Below are 18547 nucleotides of genomic sequence, written 5' to 3'. Positions count from 1 at the left end.
CCAGTCACCACCACTACCATTACTACCACCGCATGAGCATAGCCATTGAGTTGGATCATGCAATGTGTATGGGTTTTATTCCAAGTAAAGACAATTTCCAAGAATTGGAATAGCTTGGGCAGAAAAAAACATTCTGGAGATAGGAATGGTTATTTAGATTGACTTTCTGATCCCAAGGGCCAAGTATTTGAGTAAGATTTTTTCATTTTAAAACTTCAGTTAATGACAGCAATAGTGTCAATTTTTATATTTGATTTTTAAAATGATAGTAAGCCAGAAAGACTGAATAGTTAAAGTTTTAGGAACTTCTATCTTAAAAACATAATAAAATTTTTAGTAATTAGAATTGCTGGGCCGAGTGTGGTGACTCATACCTGTAAGCCCAGCACTTTGGGAAGCCAAGGAGGGTGGATCACTTGAGACCTGGAGTTTGAGACCAGTCTGGCCAACATGGTGAAATCCCATCTCCACTAAAAATACAAAAATTAGCTAGGCGTGGTGCTGCACACCTGTAATCCCAGCTACTCAGGAGGCTGAGGAAGGAGAATCGCTTGAACCCAGAAGACAGAGGTTGTGGTGAGCTGCAATCATGCCACTGCACTCTAGCCTGGGGGACAGAGTAAGACTCCATTTCAAGAAAAAAAAAAAAAAAAAGAATTTCTGAAAAATTGTTAATTTAATATAAGCTCCAAGCTTCTAGACCCCTTTTATAAACCTTATGGATAAAATCCTTTTAAAATGTGGTTGAAAATCTTTCATGCTTCTGATGAAGGTATCTGTTGAATCTATTAATTATCTGCCCCTAAAAAAACAGTATGTCCTTGAGCATGACAATTCACTTTTCCAGGTCAGTCTCCTCACTGGTCAATGGCGAGGTTGGATCAAGATGACTTTTCAAGTCTCCTATAAGCACATTGCTTAATGTGCCCATACTTGGTTTTTCTAAATGACTAATGATGTTACAAAAGCTTCCCTGTCCTTTTCCTAATTATCTTTCCTATATCTTATACTTCCGATTACAGAATAAAGTGAGATTATTCACATATGCAGGGCTATTTCATTCTGATATATTTTCTTTTTAATATCTGAGTAGCCTAGCTGGTTGTATTTAAGTAATTTTGGCCTGTCTATACCTTGAAACACAAGCAAGATTCATAATATGAAAAGTTAAATATATTCGTAATATGAAAAGTTAAATGTTGTGCTTATAATTAGTGAACAAGACACTTTTGGAATGCAGCTTTCATGAACTAATTCACTCGTCTGGCACTGTGTGAGGTACCTATGTCATAGTGTTGTGAGCATTTAAAAGTTAATATATGTGAGAAGAGTGGCACATAAAGCTACTTAAATGTAAGCTATTATTACTGATGTTATTATCACTGTACAGAAGTATGCACGAATATAAAGTGAGGGAAATACGTAAAATGAGGGTATCAAGTGACTTCTAATTACGTATTCCTGCAATTTTTTATTTGTTCTCTTCCCCATTTCTTCACCCTGCCCCATGCCTTCTATTTCTGAGTCTTTGCTCATCCATTCACAGTGATCTTTCTCTTGTGCAAGCACCCTTTTCACATACTGTTTGAATCATCAAATTCGTACACTGTCTATCTCATTTTCTTTTCTTTTTTATTTTTGAGACGGAGTTTCACTCTTGTTGCCCAGGCTGGAGTGCAATGGTGCGATCTCAGCTCACCACAACCTCCGCCTCCCAGGTTCAAGTGATTCTCCTGCCTCAGCCTCCCGAGTAGCTGGGATTACAGACATGCACCACCACACCCAGCTAATTTTTTGTATTTTTAGTAGAGACGGGGTTTCTCCATGTTGGTCAGGCTGGTCTCAAACTCCTGACCTCAGGTGATCCACCCGCCTTGGCCTCCCAAAGTGTTGGGATTACAGGCATGAGCCGTTGTGCCCAGGCCGTCTTATTTTCTAAATGTATGTTTGGTACAACTTAAGTCTTTATTATGTCACACATAATGCTGCTACATATAATATGTTTCCTGTTTCATCTAAGTCTTGTCTAGATTATACAATGGTTCCACTGTACCTGACTGACGGCACAGAAGATGCTCAGTAAATGCTGGTTGATTATTGAAGGTGCTCTCAGTTTCAGATACAGCTTTCACTGGCATAGATCAGGGGCTGGCAAACTTTTTCGGTAAAGGGTCAGCTAGTAAATATTTTTCATGCTATGAGCCATATACTTTCTGTTGCAACTGTCACAACTACTCAACTCTGCCACTGCAGTGCTAAAGTGGCCATGCATAATATATAAGCAAATGGGTGTGGACATATTCCAATAAAACTTTATTTACAAAAATAGGCCGTAAGAGCTTAGAAGAGTGATTAGTACATTGTTCCAGTAAATTGAATTTGGCCTGAGAACTGTAGTTCATGGATATTTGGCATAGGACTTATGTAGAACTCAAAATTATAAAATATACCAGCTAAAATGACAACCAGTTGTGGTTTAAAAAAAAAAAGGCTCAGTTCCTTTCTCTCAAGAGACTCTCAACAGATAAAATGTAGGGATTAATACATGTACTATAATAATATAGGTTATTTCCACCTCCCCCCTTCCCCAACCTCACACCATGTAGGTAAGTACTTGGCCTTGGCCAATAAGAGCCTCCTACTGAACTGAGCAAAGTGCTCACTCTCAAGCTATCATTGCTCCTTTTCTAGGTATCTTATGCGTTTTATAGCTTGAACTACAAAGCTGACAACTAGAATTCACTCACCTAAGAAGCAAAGCAATTTTAGTTTTGTCAATCTGAGCTAACGTTTCATAATTTTAAACCTCATATTTTCAGTTAACGGATGCATCACATTCCCCCATAAACAAAAATAAAAAACTAATTTCTTTAATGTACACCTGGGAAAGACAACTGTAATCTGGATTTGTACATTAAAATATAATGCAATTTAATTATCAGAGGAATTTAAAGCTACTAAGAACATGCTGGTTAGTTGAGCAATTGTTCCATTTACAGTCATGTCCCCCCACTTTTTAAAAATTACAATGTTTCATATTCTTTCAAAGACTTAAACCTTAGCATTCAGTAAGGCTATAAACGTGGCTCACCAATCTCATCTAACTTGGTAGAGGAAGTAAGGTGATTACGTTTTATAAAAACAGATATGATGACTTCAGAGGTTAATTTTTTGTTTTTCCTATTATTACACTTAAGCAAGAAAGTATGAACTTTCTTTAAAAACCATGCAAGACAAAAATGAGCTATTCTGGTATCTGAATGAAAAAAAAAAGTTTTGTATTGTTCTGGGAATAAGGTTTAGGTTTAGAATTAGGTTTAGAACAAGGTTCCATCCCTAAATCTTTAATCAAGATAATATATAAACACAGAATACTGAGAATAAGACCCACAGTTTTATCCATACTAACATCATTTAATTTCATGATATATTAATGAAGACTATTAGAGATGAAAGGGACTACCTAAATAAATTTAGAGCTTTCATTATAAAAAATTATCTTTCAGTTGTTACAGGAAGACAAAACTTTGCTCCAAAAATAATACTAGATAAGTTTCCTGTTTAATTCTTTTTTTCCCTCTGACTCTCAAGGTGATTATGGAAACGCATAAACTAAAGTATATTTATGAAAACAAATAACTTCCCTTACTCAAAAGCCAAGTCTACATTGGTCTTTGAAACAGCCTTATGCTTCTATTTGTTATTGTTGGTAAGTTTATTTCAGTGCAACTAAATAATCTTACAATAGGCATGAATAACAACTAAACAAAATATAGAGGTATAAGTTCTATAGAGAACTGCCCCCTAAACCCTTACATTCAGAGATCCATAAATATAATTTGGCTATATCAGTAATTTAATTTCGATCAGGTGACAGAGCATGTTCATATTCCAAGAAAAAACAACCAATTTTATTGACTGACATCTGGGTATATTTGAGGGTTAATTAAATAAGAAATGTGGAAAAGTGGCCAGTATGCTACAAGGTGCAATTTTTCTGTAGGATTAAACTTCAAAACTCAGCGATTTCACACTTGAACCAACCAGTTAAGTCAACAAAGTCAGAGAAGTTGATAGCTCCTGTAAAAACCCTAATGTCTTTTAGAAAGATTTAAAAATCAGACCATGAGTAGATTGACTTCGTAATTTATGATCTGCTAGGCTAAAGCTGTGGAAATAATTCAAGAATTTTACATTACCAAGTACATAAAGATAAAGATGTTGGTTTTAAATGTTATTTTTGCATAAGTTTACTTACCGCCATATAAGCATTTGTTCCAACATACGTCTTGGCTATAGAATTCACCAGCTATGAGACAAAACAGTCTGTTAGAACAATATAAAGATAATGTGGAAATAAAATGGGCAATTATTCCTCATTTAACCTACAATCATCATTCGTATAAATCAACTAAAAATTATGTAAAAGGGAACAAATTTATCTACAAAGGCATTAAAAATGATTAAATCTCTCTTTTCTTTTGAATGTGATTTCCAATTTAAACAAGCACAGCATTACAGTTTATAGCAGATAACCTTAAACAATTCACTTAAGCAGGATGCTTATCGCTTTAGTACCCCAAACCCGCCTGATATAAAAAGTCAATTTAAAGCAGAATTTGAACACACTCAATTTTTAGTCAGATGGCTCAAGATGTGAATGAAGCCCCATGCATTACTAGAATGAAACGGACACTAAATACGCTGGAGGGATAACAGACTTTGACAACTCATAATACAACGATGACCTTCGCTTTGGTCTTCGTGTTTGGCTGAGAGTAAAGGTGGCTGCAATTCAAATCAACATCACAGCACGCTCATGGGTCACTATCACTGGGTTTCTCAGGGGAGGCCCAAAATGGAAATTAATTAAAATTTGTGCTGCACATTGTAATGGCCCTCCACCATTGTTGCTCCCAATATTAATTTTTATTGTGGGCCAGTTGGGTTCCCCAGGCACAGCTCCCACTCTGCCCTCCCTTTTGTCTGGCCAAAACGCTTTCATATCAAAGCTGCATATCAATGAAGTTTGCTATTCGTAAGTAGTAATTACAATATCAGCAGTTTTTACTGTCATTAAACAATGAACAATCATATTCTGATGAAGGAAACTCGCTCAGAGATTAAAAATGAATAACACACTCCCAGCCGAGGAAAAGATGCAGGGTTTCTGTTTGTCTGGCAGCTAGGTGATTTTTCAATCCAGAGAACAGAATGAAAATATAAAGAGGTTGTTGCAGAGAAAAGAGTATACTGGGAGGAAAAGGGACATACCTGAGTGCTAACTCCAAAATCACACAGCTTGACCTGTCCTCTTGTGTTTACTAGCATATTGGAGGGCTTCACATCTAAAAAGGGACCAGAAAAGGCCATGTAACTAATTCCATATATCTACAGCGTTTGTTCTTTAAAAGCACACAAGCACACCACACCAAGTTGCAGAAATGACATCATCTGCTCAATCCGAAATTCAAATCACAAATTTAATGAAAAGCATTTTTTTTAACTGAAAGTAAAATGTAAGGTCTTAACTCCTCCACTTTTAACAATTTCTGGTTTCTACAGAAGCAAGAGTTTATTTCAAGTAAAAGTGAAATCAAACTTTGGTTTACAACAACGGTAAATATACCCATCATCCTATCCGTAGTTTTTCAGGAAAAGGAGGTAGATAAGAAAAGGTAATCTTCCTGCAAAGAATTTGCACAAAAAGGATGCGTTTTGCTCTATATGTGTAATTATCAGGCTAATCCTCCCATCTAAGTAATAGTAAGGCCAAAGGGAGGCCAACAGGGAAAAGTCATTCATATGCTACGGGTAACAGGTCGTATCTGAATGAAACCGATGAGGAAATGAATGTAGCACTGCTATTTCCCATGTTTTACAAGGCAAATGTTACTTCAGATAATACTTGGAAATTTATCTAAAAGATGTGCGTATCTGTCTACATGCATGTGCTTATTAGTCTTTGTTTCATTTATCCTTCTCCTCCCTTACATTATTTTTGACTGCTGTTACAGTTAACAAAAGAATTGAATAGATTTCACCAAAGCAGTCAGTCGCTAAGTAATGAAACAAAGGATTTCTGTGAAGCATCATCAGTGACAACAATGAGCCTTTTCAGGAATTCAGGGAGCCCAAAAAAGTCATCCAAGGAGGACAAGAGCGTACCACTTTTGATGGTATAGAGCAGCACCTGCTTCAATGCATCTTTTATGGCAAAAGTGGTCTAGCAGAGACAACTGGTTATATTTAAAACAGCATATAATCTCAACTACACTGCCACTGAACAGGAGACAATTTTTTGATGTAACATTTTTTTAAAAATTGTAAATGGGTTAATCTTCTCCTGACCTTCCATCTGGTAAAAGGGTACCACAACAAAGTATTTTGCCAAGAGTAGATACTTAATTCAAATTTCAAGTTCAAACACAGCAACTATTACTGAATCATACTTATGTGACAGGCAATGTGCTAAGCATTTTTTTATACATTAGTTCATTTAGCCTGATAAATGTTATTAGCCTCAGCCTGATAACTGACATTTGAATGTAAATTCCATGAAGGCAGGGACTTTGTCTCTTTTCTTGACTACTGTACTCCCAGCCCCTGAAAGAGTGACAGATATATTTCAAGCGCTCAATAAACATTTGTTGAATGGATGAGAGAATAAAGAATGGAGACCACGAGTACATGTTGTGGTTGAGGATTCTGTTTCAGTGATGTGGGGTGAACTGTAGAGCCTGTCTCTGTAGCAAGCACTTCAGATACCACACACTATAACCTCTATTGGGAGGCTCTAGGAATTCAAGTTGGTATGCACAGGCAAGTGTAAGCTCTTTTTATTGGTATCATCACCCCAAGAAATAAGTTCACAGGGTAGGAGTATACTTTATACCTCTTAAAATGTATCCCTTCCAAGCACAGTATCTTGTTCAGTAATGGATGGCTTTTTAAATGATACATTAAATTTACTAATACATGGCCGGGAGCAGTGGCTTACACCTGTAATCCCAACACTTTGGGAGGCTGAGGCAGGCAGATCGTTTGGGGTCAGGAGTTCGGGACTAGCCTGGCCAACATGGAGAAATCTCTACTAAAAATACAAAAATTAGCCAGGCATGCTGGCGGTCATCTGTAATCTCAGCTACTCGGGAGGCTGAGGGAGAAGAATTGCTTCAACCTGGGACACGGAGGTTGCAGTGAGCTGAGATGGTGCCACTGCACTGTAGTCTGGGCATCAGAGCGAGACTCGTCTCAAAAAAAAAAAAAAATTGCTAAGACAAATGTCCCCTTTACCAGCAAGTCCCTGGTCTCTTGGTGTCTAGTTTTCTCTAATTTTTCAACCTAATTCTTATACCACCATCATATTAAACCTTAAATATACCACTTTCACTAAATCATTTCTCTCCTTAAGGAGGAGGTTAAGTATTCTCTGACATGCCTGCCACCAACCAGAACATGAATTCCTTAAGAATAGGGTTGTGCTTTCAAGTGTGCCCCAGCAGTTAGCACAACACATCATAGACAGCCACAGTAGACACTTAAATGTTTGCTGAACTGAAACAAATGTTAGATTCTACATAGTTTGGTCTTATTTTTCAAATCTAGTTCTTACCATGGGCCCTGAGTTTTAAATATTTTTCTTTTGGACAATTTGTTCCTTTATATATTGACATCCTAAACTAGGGGTGTACAATCTTTTGGCTTCCCTGGGCCTCACTGGAAGAACTGTCTTGCGCCACATATAAAATACACTAATGATAGTTGACGAGATAGAAGAAAACGGCACACACAAAAAAATCCCATAATGTTTTAACAAAGTTTACAAATTCACGCTGGGCTGCACTACTCAAAGCCATCCTGTGGCTCCCGTGGCCCCGTGGAACATGGGTTGGACAAGTTTGCCCCAAACCATTCTTAAGCCACCACATCAGATGGAGACAGTTAAAGAACAAATATTTTGAGCTCCTGGAAGAAGGTGCTGCCTGGAAATTAAGAGGTATGCTAAAAGCAGCAAATCTTTAGTTTCAATCAGATACATCTGACTTAAGTGGATCAATGGAAAGAGAAAATAATAAAACAACAAAACTGCTAAACTATATTCCAAAAGACAAGGTGTAAATAAGAACCTGACTGCATTTTTCCAGCTTTCCAACATTTTTTTAATGTACATGTAAGCCTACTGTATGACTTCTCATATTCTCCCCTCAACCTGGTTTTCAGAAGTACTTTATGTGTGAAAGTAGTAGACATCCAGTCATCCTCAAATCAATCTTTGCATTCCAACAAGACTGTTTTAATCATTGTTTCAAAAGAAAAAAAAAAACCCTCATTAAGGCTTTGTTCATGCTGTTTTCATCATCTCCCTCCCACCCCCAGGTTTAAAAATCTTTCCTCCATATTTTCCATCTATTTGAATCCTGCCCATCCTTCATCTCAGGCCATCAGTCACTACCTTCTTTGAATTGCTGTAGCGTCTACTGTCTGTACCATTTGTTTGGCAAAGCATATGATTTATGTATGTAATGTATGTATGCATGTATTTCAGAGACAGGGTCTTGCTATGTTGCCCAGGCTGACCTCAAACTTTTGGGCTCAAGTGATCCTTCTGCCTCAGCCTCCCGAGTCAATGGGACTACAGGTGTTTGCCACCACACTTGGCTTTGATGACATTTTATACTAAGAGTTATTTAATGTATTTGCTGTTATCAGTATCATCACTCAAAGAATTAAGTTCACAGGGTAGGAGTTTAATTTATACATCTTCAAATGTATCCCTTCTGAGCACAGTATCTCGCTCACTGGTTGAGAGCTTTTAAATGATACATTAAATTTGCTAATATAAATGTCCCCTTTACCAGCAACCTTGAGATAATTTGAACCTAACAGCTCCCTTTAACAAAGTCAATGAATCTGGGCTAGGAGACAGATAACCTGGGTTTTAGTCTTTTTGATCCTGTCACAAATTTGACACATGACTGGCCTTGGCATGTGATGTTTTAGTTTCCAACTCTGTAGGGAGATAACAGTTACCATGTCAATATTTGAGAACTGTGAGGATTAGATGAGATAATGAATGTAAAATTGCTTTTTAAACTGTCCAACATTCTATAAGTATATTATTATTATCAACTGGTAATCAACCAAGCTAGAAAAAGTTGTATATTTCATTCTATTTAGAAAATAACTTCTATTGCTACTGTGGCAATTTAAGCTGTATTTGAGTAAAATACTAGCTCAAAGAAAGTAATTTCCAAAGCCCAGTAAGTAGGACTGTAAAACCAATGTAATGTTTATGAGGAAACATTTTTGCCAGACTATATGCACCCTTTCCTCAACAATGCTACTGAGATGGTTTCCCTAGTTTTACACTTGCTCTATTATAGTTTGTGTTCAACACAGCAGCTAAAGTGATCCCTTTAAAACCTAAGTCAGACCACGTCACTTCTTTGCCTAAAACCTCCAAAGCCTTTCCAACTCGGTGCAAAAACGGAAAGTCCTCCCAGAGGTCCCCAAGGCCCTTGTGAGCTGTCCCATACTCTCACCTTGCCACTCTTTTCCATGCCCACTCTGCTTCAGCTCACTGGCCCACCTGCCAGGTATGTTCTTGCTTTGTGGCTCTGTGTCCGTGAAATATTATGCTTCCACAAATTGTATACCTTTGCTTTAGATTTTTGCCTGAAATTTTCTCCTTTGCTTTAGATTCTTACCTTTTTAAGGGAAGCCTTTCCAAACCACCTGGTATGCAGTAGCAATACCCTCCCAGCTAAGATAATTCCTTTCCCTTTTCTTCTGCTTCAGTGTTCTTAACATTTAGCACCATCAACATGCTGTATTTCTACATATAGATCTGTTAATTCTCAGTACTCCCCTCTTAAAGGGAAGCTCCATGAATGCATACTTGGTCTGTTTTGTTCACTACCACATCTAGAATGGTATCTGGTACATACACCTCCAGCTAATTTTTGCATTTTTAGTGAGATGGGGGTTTCACCATGTTGCCCAGGCTGGTCTTGAACTACTGACCTCAAGTGATCTGCTTGCCTTAGCCTCCCAAAGTGCTGGGATTACAGGTGTGAGCCATCGTGCCTGGCCATGTTATTATTTTTCTTTCACAATCTGATGATGATTGTTGGATGCTATATCTGCCATTATAATTGAAATAGGTGTCTTGCAAACACTGTACAGTTGTGTCTTGCTCTTTTAAACAGTTTGACATTTGTGCTTTTGATTGGACTGTTTAGATCATTCACACTTAAGTATTGATATGGCTGGGTTCAACTCTATTTGCCCCATCTGTCTTTTGTTCCTTTTTTTCTTCTTTTCCTGCTTTCTTTTGGGTTAGCTGGGCTAGTTCTTAGCATTCCACTAATCTCTACTACTTGCTTCTAAGCCAGAGGTTGGCAAACTTTTGTTGTAAAGAGTCATAAAGTAGACATCTCAGGCTTTAAGAGCTATAAGCTTTTTGTGGTAACTTCTCAAATTCTGCTGATGTAGTGCAAATGCAACCATAGGCCACATGGAAATGAATGGCCATGACTATGTTCCAACACCATTGTGTTAAAAACAGGCAAAGGCCCAATTTTTGCCCATGGGTTGAATTTTGCCAGCCTGTTTGAAGCTTTATTTATTTATGGCTGTTCTAACATTTACAATATGCTGTTTTAACTTCTTACAGTCTACCTTCAAGTAATATTAGGGTATTTCATTTATAATGTACAAACCTTACAATAATATATTTCCACTTTCTTCTTCTCATCTTTTATTTTCATACATCTTTCCTCTATGTACACTATAAGCTCCATAATATAATGTCTTTATTTTCCCTTTACATAATTATATTTTAAAGACATTTAAAAGTGAGAAAAAATCTTTTTATTTATCCATGATTTGTGAAACTATTTATTCTTTTGTGTAGATCTAACCATCCATCATCAGTTTCCTTCATCCTAAATAACTTCCTTTAACATTTTTTTGTAATGCTGGTCTACTGGCAATGAATTCCCTCATATTCGTCTGAAAAAGTCTTTATTTAGCTGTTTATTTTTGGAAAATGTATTTGCTGGGCACAGAATTCTGGAATAACTTTTTTCTTTCAACATTTTAAAGATGTCCTTCCATTATCTTCTGGCTTGCATAGCTTGTGACAAGAAGTCGGCTGTCATTCTTATCTTTGTTTCTCTACTTAATGTGCTCTGTTTTCTATGAATGTTTTTAAGATTTTCTTTTGAGTCACTGGTTATCAAAATTTTGATTTTGATGTGCTTTGGTGTGGTTCTGTGTTCATCCTGGTTAGAGTTCTTGAGTTCTTAGATCTGTGGACTTATAGGCTTCACCAAATTTGGAAAGTTTTCAGCTATTATTTCTTCAAACTATTTTTTGTTTCCTTTTCTCTTTCCTCTCCTTTTGAGATTCCACTTACACATACATCTTAGACTTCTTGATAGTGTCTCAAAGATTGTTAAGATTGTACTCATGTAAAAAAATATTTTTTCTAGTAGTAGGAACGAGTAATTTTGTAGTAAATTTGGATAATTTCTAGATCTTTAACCTCAAGATCACAATAATTTCTTCTGTAGTGTCTAATCCAGTTAATTCATTAATGAAATTTTAATTTCAGATATTTTTTGTAATTGAAAAATAAATGTTCAACTTGTTTCTTTGTCTTCCATTTATCTCATTATGCTCATGTTTCCTATGAATTCCTTGAGCAGATACAGTTTTTATAAAAACTATTCTAAAGTTCTGTCTGCAAAGTCCATTATTTCTGGTGTGTATGTGGGAGGGGGGCATCTATTTCTATTGATTGATTTTTTTTTTTCCCGGTTATAGTCTTTCATCCATAATCAGAAGAAAAAGTCTTTGCTTGTCTACTTTTTATGTGGATGTTCAATGTTGTGGATCTTGTGTTGTCAAGTGCTGGATTTTATTGTAATCCAGTGTGTTGGACTTGATACTGGCAAGTAGTATAGCTGCTGAATACTGACAGCTGAATCATTTTGAGGCTGATTTTAGAGCTTTTATTTTAGGAGAGTTGAGAGTAACCCCTATTACAGGGCTAGTTTAGCCCCACTGCTAAAGCATAATCCTTCTAATGTCTTTCTTGAGTTCTTCAATGTGTTTAATGAGGCCTCTCTACACTGGATTATTGGAATTTAAAAGATTCCCAACTTTGTATAAGTTTTGGGAATTGTTCAGCTTATAGTTCCCCAGAAATTTTCTTTTCTAAACAGTAGTTGCTGTCTAGCTTTGTAGGATTTCACTCTATAAATGCAGAGGCTGGTATTAGGCCAGACACAAGGAAACGCCTATGCAATTTCTAGAGCTCTTTCTCTGCATGTTCCTGCCTTTCTAGGACTCTGCTCTGTAAATTCTAGCCATTTTTGGTCTCCTCGAACTCCAAATTCTGTCTCTTCAGCTCAGTAAGACCTTTGAGCTTTGTTTGGGTTTCTGTGCAGAAAGCTTGGGTGATTATAGGACTCACTTCATTTGTTTCTATTCTCTCAGGGATCACTATCTCACATTGCCTGTTGTCTAAAGTTTGAAGATAACTGTTTCACTATTTTGTCCAGTTTCCTAATTATTTTTGGTGGAAGGCAAATCCCACAGCAGTGATTCCATGGGCAGAAGTAGAAGTATCTGTTTTTTTTTTTTTTTTTTTTTTTTTTGAGACGGAGCCTTGCTCTTGAAACCCAGGCTAAAGTACAATGACGTGACCTCGGCTTACTGTAACATCCAATGCCGGGGTTCAAGCTTCTCCTGCCTCAGCCTCCCAAGTAGCTAGGATTACAGGAACCCACCAACACGCCCGGTTAATTTTTGTACTTTTAGTAGAGACGGGGTTTCGCCATGTTGGCCAGGCTGGTCTCAAACTCCTGACCTCAGGTAATCCGCCTGCCTTGGCCTCCCAAAGTGCTGGGATTAAAGGCATAAGCCACCACACCCAGCCAACCTACAACTCTTAAGAATAGCTCCAGGGGCCAGGTGCAGTGGCTCGTACCTGTAATCCCAGCACTTTGGGAGGCCAAGGTGGGTGGATCATGAGGTCAGGAGATCGAGACCAGCCTGGCCAACATGGCGAAATCCTGTCTTCACTAAAAATACAAAAAATTAGCTGGGCATGGTGGCGTGTGCCTGTAGTCCCAGCTACCTGGGAGGCTGAGGGCTGAGGTAGGGGAATAGCTTAAACCAGGGAGGCGGAGGTTGCAGTGAGCTGAGATTGCACCACTGCACTCCAGCATGGCGACAGAACAAGACTCTATCTTAAAAAAAAAAAAAAAATAGCTCCAGGAACACTGAAATGATTTGATTTTTTTTCTTGTTTGTTTTCAGCTTCACTCGAAGCCATAGACAATAGCACAACAGATTAGGCAGAAAGATTACTTTTAAGGAGGTAGTTATATTTATGCTTATTTTAATGCAATATCAAGTTATGGAAAACAAACAGCAGTTGAAGGCATACAGCTTTTCATTCAGCTCACTTAAAAGCATCACAGCCTTTCTTCTGTAAGCAAAGCACAGAAAAGATGAGTCATTAAAGTGACTGATTATAAATGGCAATCATCAGGGCAGATGTAAGTCATTTTGGTTTAATCAGGCCATTAATTATTAGGGTTTATCAATTAGTTTTATTGAAGGCAAGGGAGCTCAAATGAATACTAGGGCATTGATTTTAACTGTGACATTTTCTCAAAGAAAATACAAATGAGGTGTGTTGAAGCCTGGAATTATGGGTCCGTTTCATAGCACTAAAGAGAAATAAGTTTCTTCTACCGCAACACATAAACCTTTAGTGAAAAAGCAAACTAACTTATTCTCCTTTTGCATTAAAAATGAAATACCATGTTTAGGTGTTTCCTAATTTAAGGTTTAGGTTTAAGTTATCTTGGCCAAGAGATGAATATCATTTTGGAAATAGTAAGATAAAGGTACAATACAAAGTGACTCGTTTTTAATATCCAATACTCCTTATCTTTTTCATTTTAAAAGATTTAGTCATTTTATGCAGTAGGCTTTTATAGGCATCAAAATAGATTCCTGTGGGTCAGATTCCCTTAAGGGAAGCAGAGTGATGCCCTGGAAAGTGCCCCTGCATACGGACTGTGAGACCGCACGAATCATTTAAACCTCTCTGAGCATACATGTATGTGTGAGTGTGTGTACTCACAACACTCACATGCTCAGTGTTGAGCACAGAATTTCACTTAATTCTCATAACAATCCTGAATTCTCACTGACAACCTTGCCAGTGTCAGAAGATCAGATATCATCCGTGATCTTGTACATCATATCCTGTATATGATATACTGATATCTGATATCTTGATATCTGATCTTCCTACATTGACAAGGATGTTAAGAGAATGAAGTGAGCCCGTGTGCTTAGCACTGCTGGCACAGAGCTAGAGGTCAGTGAAATGTTGAATGAATCAAATGAATGGGAAAAACATTTTGTAAACTTGAATGTACCAAATATACTATAAAGCTACTGCTTTGTAGAATCGGTAATGATGACTTCCACTCTAGGAAATCAGGATGTGGATCATTTAATACACTGGCAAATATCCAAATGCTAAATGAGGTTAACTTTCATTATACCAGCTCCACCTGAAGGCAGGCTTCTTCTAGGATAGCAAGTGTGTTCAGCTGGGATCACAGAAGACTTAACATTATACAATCACAACATGTGTCTCCTGTCACATTATTGTCCCACTCCTTCAGTGAGATTTCACAGCAAGCTGGGCTTTTTAACAATGATGCAATAAATCTTTGAGTTGCAGCAGTGACAGCCCAAGTAGATAATAGGTGGTTATGATGCAGTTCCATCCAATAACTTGAAGTGCTTAGATGATTATTAGAAAAATATCAGGGAGCAAAAATAATGGAAGAGTTTATTAAAAGGACCTTCAGTCATGCTAAGGATAACAGTAGGTGGTTTTAGGTAAATAAAAATCAGCCACAAAGTGTCCTTAAAAATTAAGCATAAACCTATTACATAACCTTTGTAGTCACTATGTGGTCATTTTCCTACTCTATCTTTAACAAAGTATGAAACATTGGTTCATTACACTAATCATACACTATATACCAACGGTAAAATAGTTATTTCTTCTCAAATCTGATATGTGCTAGATGGCCTGATAAACTATGATTTACAAATATTTAAAGAAATATACCAATTCCACTCCTAGGTATTTACTCAAGAGAAATAAAAATACAGAATCACAAAAAGACTTGTGTATGAAAAGTAGTATTATTCATAATCGTCCCAAAGTGGATACAATGCCAAATGTCCCTCTACTAGTAAATAAGCAGATAAAATGTGATATATCCATACAACAGAATACTATTCAACAATAAAAAGGAATGAACTGCAGACACATGCTATAACACAGACTCATCTCAAAAACATCATGCTAAGTGAAAGAAGTCAGGCACAAAGATTTCATGTGGTATGATTCTGCTTATACAAAATGTCCAGAAAAGGCAAATCTTTTCTAAGAGTCAGAAAGTAAATTAGTGGTTCCCTGGGGCTGAGGACAGGAGCAGGGATTGACTGCAAATGAGCATGAGGATACTTTTTTGGGGTGATGACGATGTTCTAAAACTGGAATATGGTTATGGTTGCACAACTTTATAAACTTAGTAGAAATCACTGAATTGAGTAGGTGAATTTTATGGCATGCAAATTATATATCAAGAAAGCTGTTTTAAAAAATCAACCTCAAAACACAACTTGATTTCTCATTACCATTACTAATTAATTACTAATAAATAAATTGATAATCCATAGTTTCTGCAGGTGCTTTTGTGGTCACTGTGGTCACTCTCCTACTCTATAACAAAGTATGAAAGATCAGTTAATTACATATAATATACTATATATCAATGGTAAAATGGTTATTTCCTCTTAGAACTGATATGCACTAGGCCTGATAAACTGTGATTACAAATATTTAAACAAAGATACTAATTTTAAAATGTTACTTTTGTGTATTTAAGATTATTTCCAAAAATGACTAAGGCTATGTCTATAAAATGTAAAAACAACTGATTCAAACATGAAAAATTTGATCCACCAACCATAGTTGCCTCAATAACTGTAAGTAACTGCTCTGATTTTCAGGCTGGACTGACTGATTTTTTTCCCCCCACTGAATTGACCAAATCGTCTGTGGAAATTGGTATCATGCTGAGACAACCCATGTTGCCACCCATAACTGCTTTGTGCAGGAAACTGTATTTTTACACATTCTGCACCAATTAGCCATTAAACAATCCACAGAAACAGCATCAAGCAGAAGCTTGCTAACAAAGGCCAGAGCCTCAAGAGCATATGCTTTCCTGAAGTCTTCACAAAAGGGCTCCTCCGCCCACTGGCCAGCCCCTGCCCCCAGCACATTCAGGGGTCAGGGTGGGAGGTTACCCTTGGCTAGGATCTGGCTGGGTGCCAAGGGGGCTGTTCAAAACAAATAAAAGCTCCTTCACAAAACTACAGTTGGAGTTACTCAATGAGCTTTGTATAGGGACCCAAATGGTAATTTCCTGGAAAGATTCCTTTTTTTTTTTTTTTTTTGAGATGGAGTCTCACTGGGTCGCCAGGCTCGAGTGCAGTGGCACGATCTCATCTCACTGCAACCTCCAACTCCTGGGTGCGAGCGATTCTCCTGCCTCAGCCTCCTGAGTAGCTAGGACTACAGGTGCCCACCACCACGCCCCACTAATTTTTGTATTTTTAGTAGAGATGAGGTTGCTCCATATTGGCCAGGCTGGTCTCAAACTCCTGATCTCATGATCTGATCACCTCAACTTCCCAAAGCATTGAGATTACAGGCATGCGCCACTGCGCCCGGTGTCTGGTAAGATCAGTTCTAAAGAAAATTGTGATTTTGTATCAGCTATATGCTTTCTTCTGTCAGAAAAGAAAAACCATATCAACTGAGGATTCCCTTTTTGCTGTGACCTATTCACATCAGGTGCTGTTGGTATCTCCAACTTCTACTTCTTTTTGGTCTTTGTTTTGTTTCATACTTAAAACACTTAATTTGCTCTGAACTTTTACATGTCTCACTGAATGCTCTTAGAAACAGACATGGTACAATTCTTACAGAAACATTTTTAAATGTGGCATGTGGCTGTTGTGGGATAATAATGGAAGCAGAAATAAACTTCTCTTCAACTTTTTCCCCCCATAAAGGAGTTACACTGTGTGAATACCAGGAAGCCACTCTCAGTTTACCAGGAGCCAGAGGGTGCATTAGCAGGTCTCCACTCCTAGTAACCTCTCCTAGCACTGTGCCTGGGATCTTCAGCAATGCTCTTTCATTATGTTTAATTGTCTTATGAAAAGAAAAAAACCCAATATATCTATCTAGTTATTTCTTGGGGACTGCGTTCTAATGAATGAGAACAGCAGGTACAATTAAATATAGACTATGCTGACATTCTGCATTACAAATTCATCTGTGCACAACAGGAACATACTTAAGAGAAAACCACAATGCAATATAAAAGTTATTCTAATGACTCCATTACATAATAAAGGGTAGGTCATCCAAATATTCTTGCAAAGCCTTAAATAAAATTAAACAACATAATTAGCCATCCTCAATGGCAGTTATTGCCTAGAGTCTCATGATTCGGTTCAGAATGGAGGCAACAAACGTGGCTTTCCTTCTTCAATAAAGGCAGGGGACCTGGGGCATTTACGAGATTAATAACACGGACAAAAAGGCCTGAGCTTCTCAATTCTCCCTCTCTTAATCCTTTTGTAGTAAGTAAAAGAGATTTCCTTCTCAAGTGGTGAATCTTAGATTCCTACCTGTGATATGTACATATTCTGGTCAGTGTTTAGGAAAAGCCAGGTCTGGAGGAATGTGTACCTGCACAACCTACTTCCCCAAGTCTAAGATACCACTGGCTGTTAAGATTCCTCTTGACTATAAAAGCTTTTTGGGGAAAAAGGAAAGAAAACAAAGGAACACAACATTATATGCATAAATAAGATGTAAGACAGCAGACTTGACTTGGAGTGGTGTGTCCAGAAGACTAATCCTGGTAATTTGTTTTAAATAAGTAACAAAAAATTATGGTAGATAACACTTACTTGGCACTTAATATATACCAGGAACTGGGCTAAATACATTATTATCATATGCATTACCTCATTTAATTCTCATTATAACCCTTGAGATAGGTACTATTATTAACCCCATTTTACAGAGGAGGAAATTGAGGTTCAAATTAATGAAATTACTTGCCCAAGGACACAAAACTAGAGGCTTCGACTAGTTAAGCTCTTAAGCCTTAACAAACTGCATTATATTTATAAGCTAAATCTTACTGGAACCAATAGGATGGATCATCCCAGCTTTGGCAGTGAATAGTTGGGTGATCTTGGGAATTTCACAAAGAAAATAGCCCAGATGTTTTAAGTTCTTTATACTCACAGGCTAATTTTCTTTTTTTTTTTTTGAGACGGAGTCTCGCTCTGTCGCCCAGGCTGGAGTGCAGTGGCCGGATCTCAGCTCACTGCAAGCTCCGCCTCC

At 37.4% G+C, this 18547-nt stretch overlaps 1 protein-coding gene across 2 annotated transcripts in view; it reads right to left on the bottom strand.

Moving 5' to 3' along the window:
- MAP2K5 (mitogen-activated protein kinase kinase 5) overlaps positions 1 to 18547 on the bottom strand; it is a 261608-nt gene that overhangs the window by 114245 nt on the left and 128816 nt on the right. For both annotated transcript variants that reach the window (XM_011968648.1, XM_011968652.1), the window contains exons 14-15: positions 5275 to 5348; positions 4259 to 4309 (exon numbers count right to left, since the gene is read on the bottom strand). In XM_011968648.1, coding sequence (XP_011824038.1) covers positions 4259 to 4309; positions 5275 to 5348 — 125 coding nt within the window. The remainder of the gene's footprint in view (positions 1 to 4258; positions 4310 to 5274; positions 5349 to 18547) is intronic.

Source organism: Mandrillus leucophaeus, unplaced genomic scaffold (assembly GCF_000951045.1).
Source record: "Mandrillus leucophaeus isolate KB7577 unplaced genomic scaffold, Mleu.le_1.0 Scaffold12, whole genome shotgun sequence".
NCBI lineage: Eukaryota > Metazoa > Chordata > Mammalia > Primates > Cercopithecidae > Mandrillus > Mandrillus leucophaeus.
This window is presented reverse-complemented; position numbering and strand designations above follow the sequence as displayed.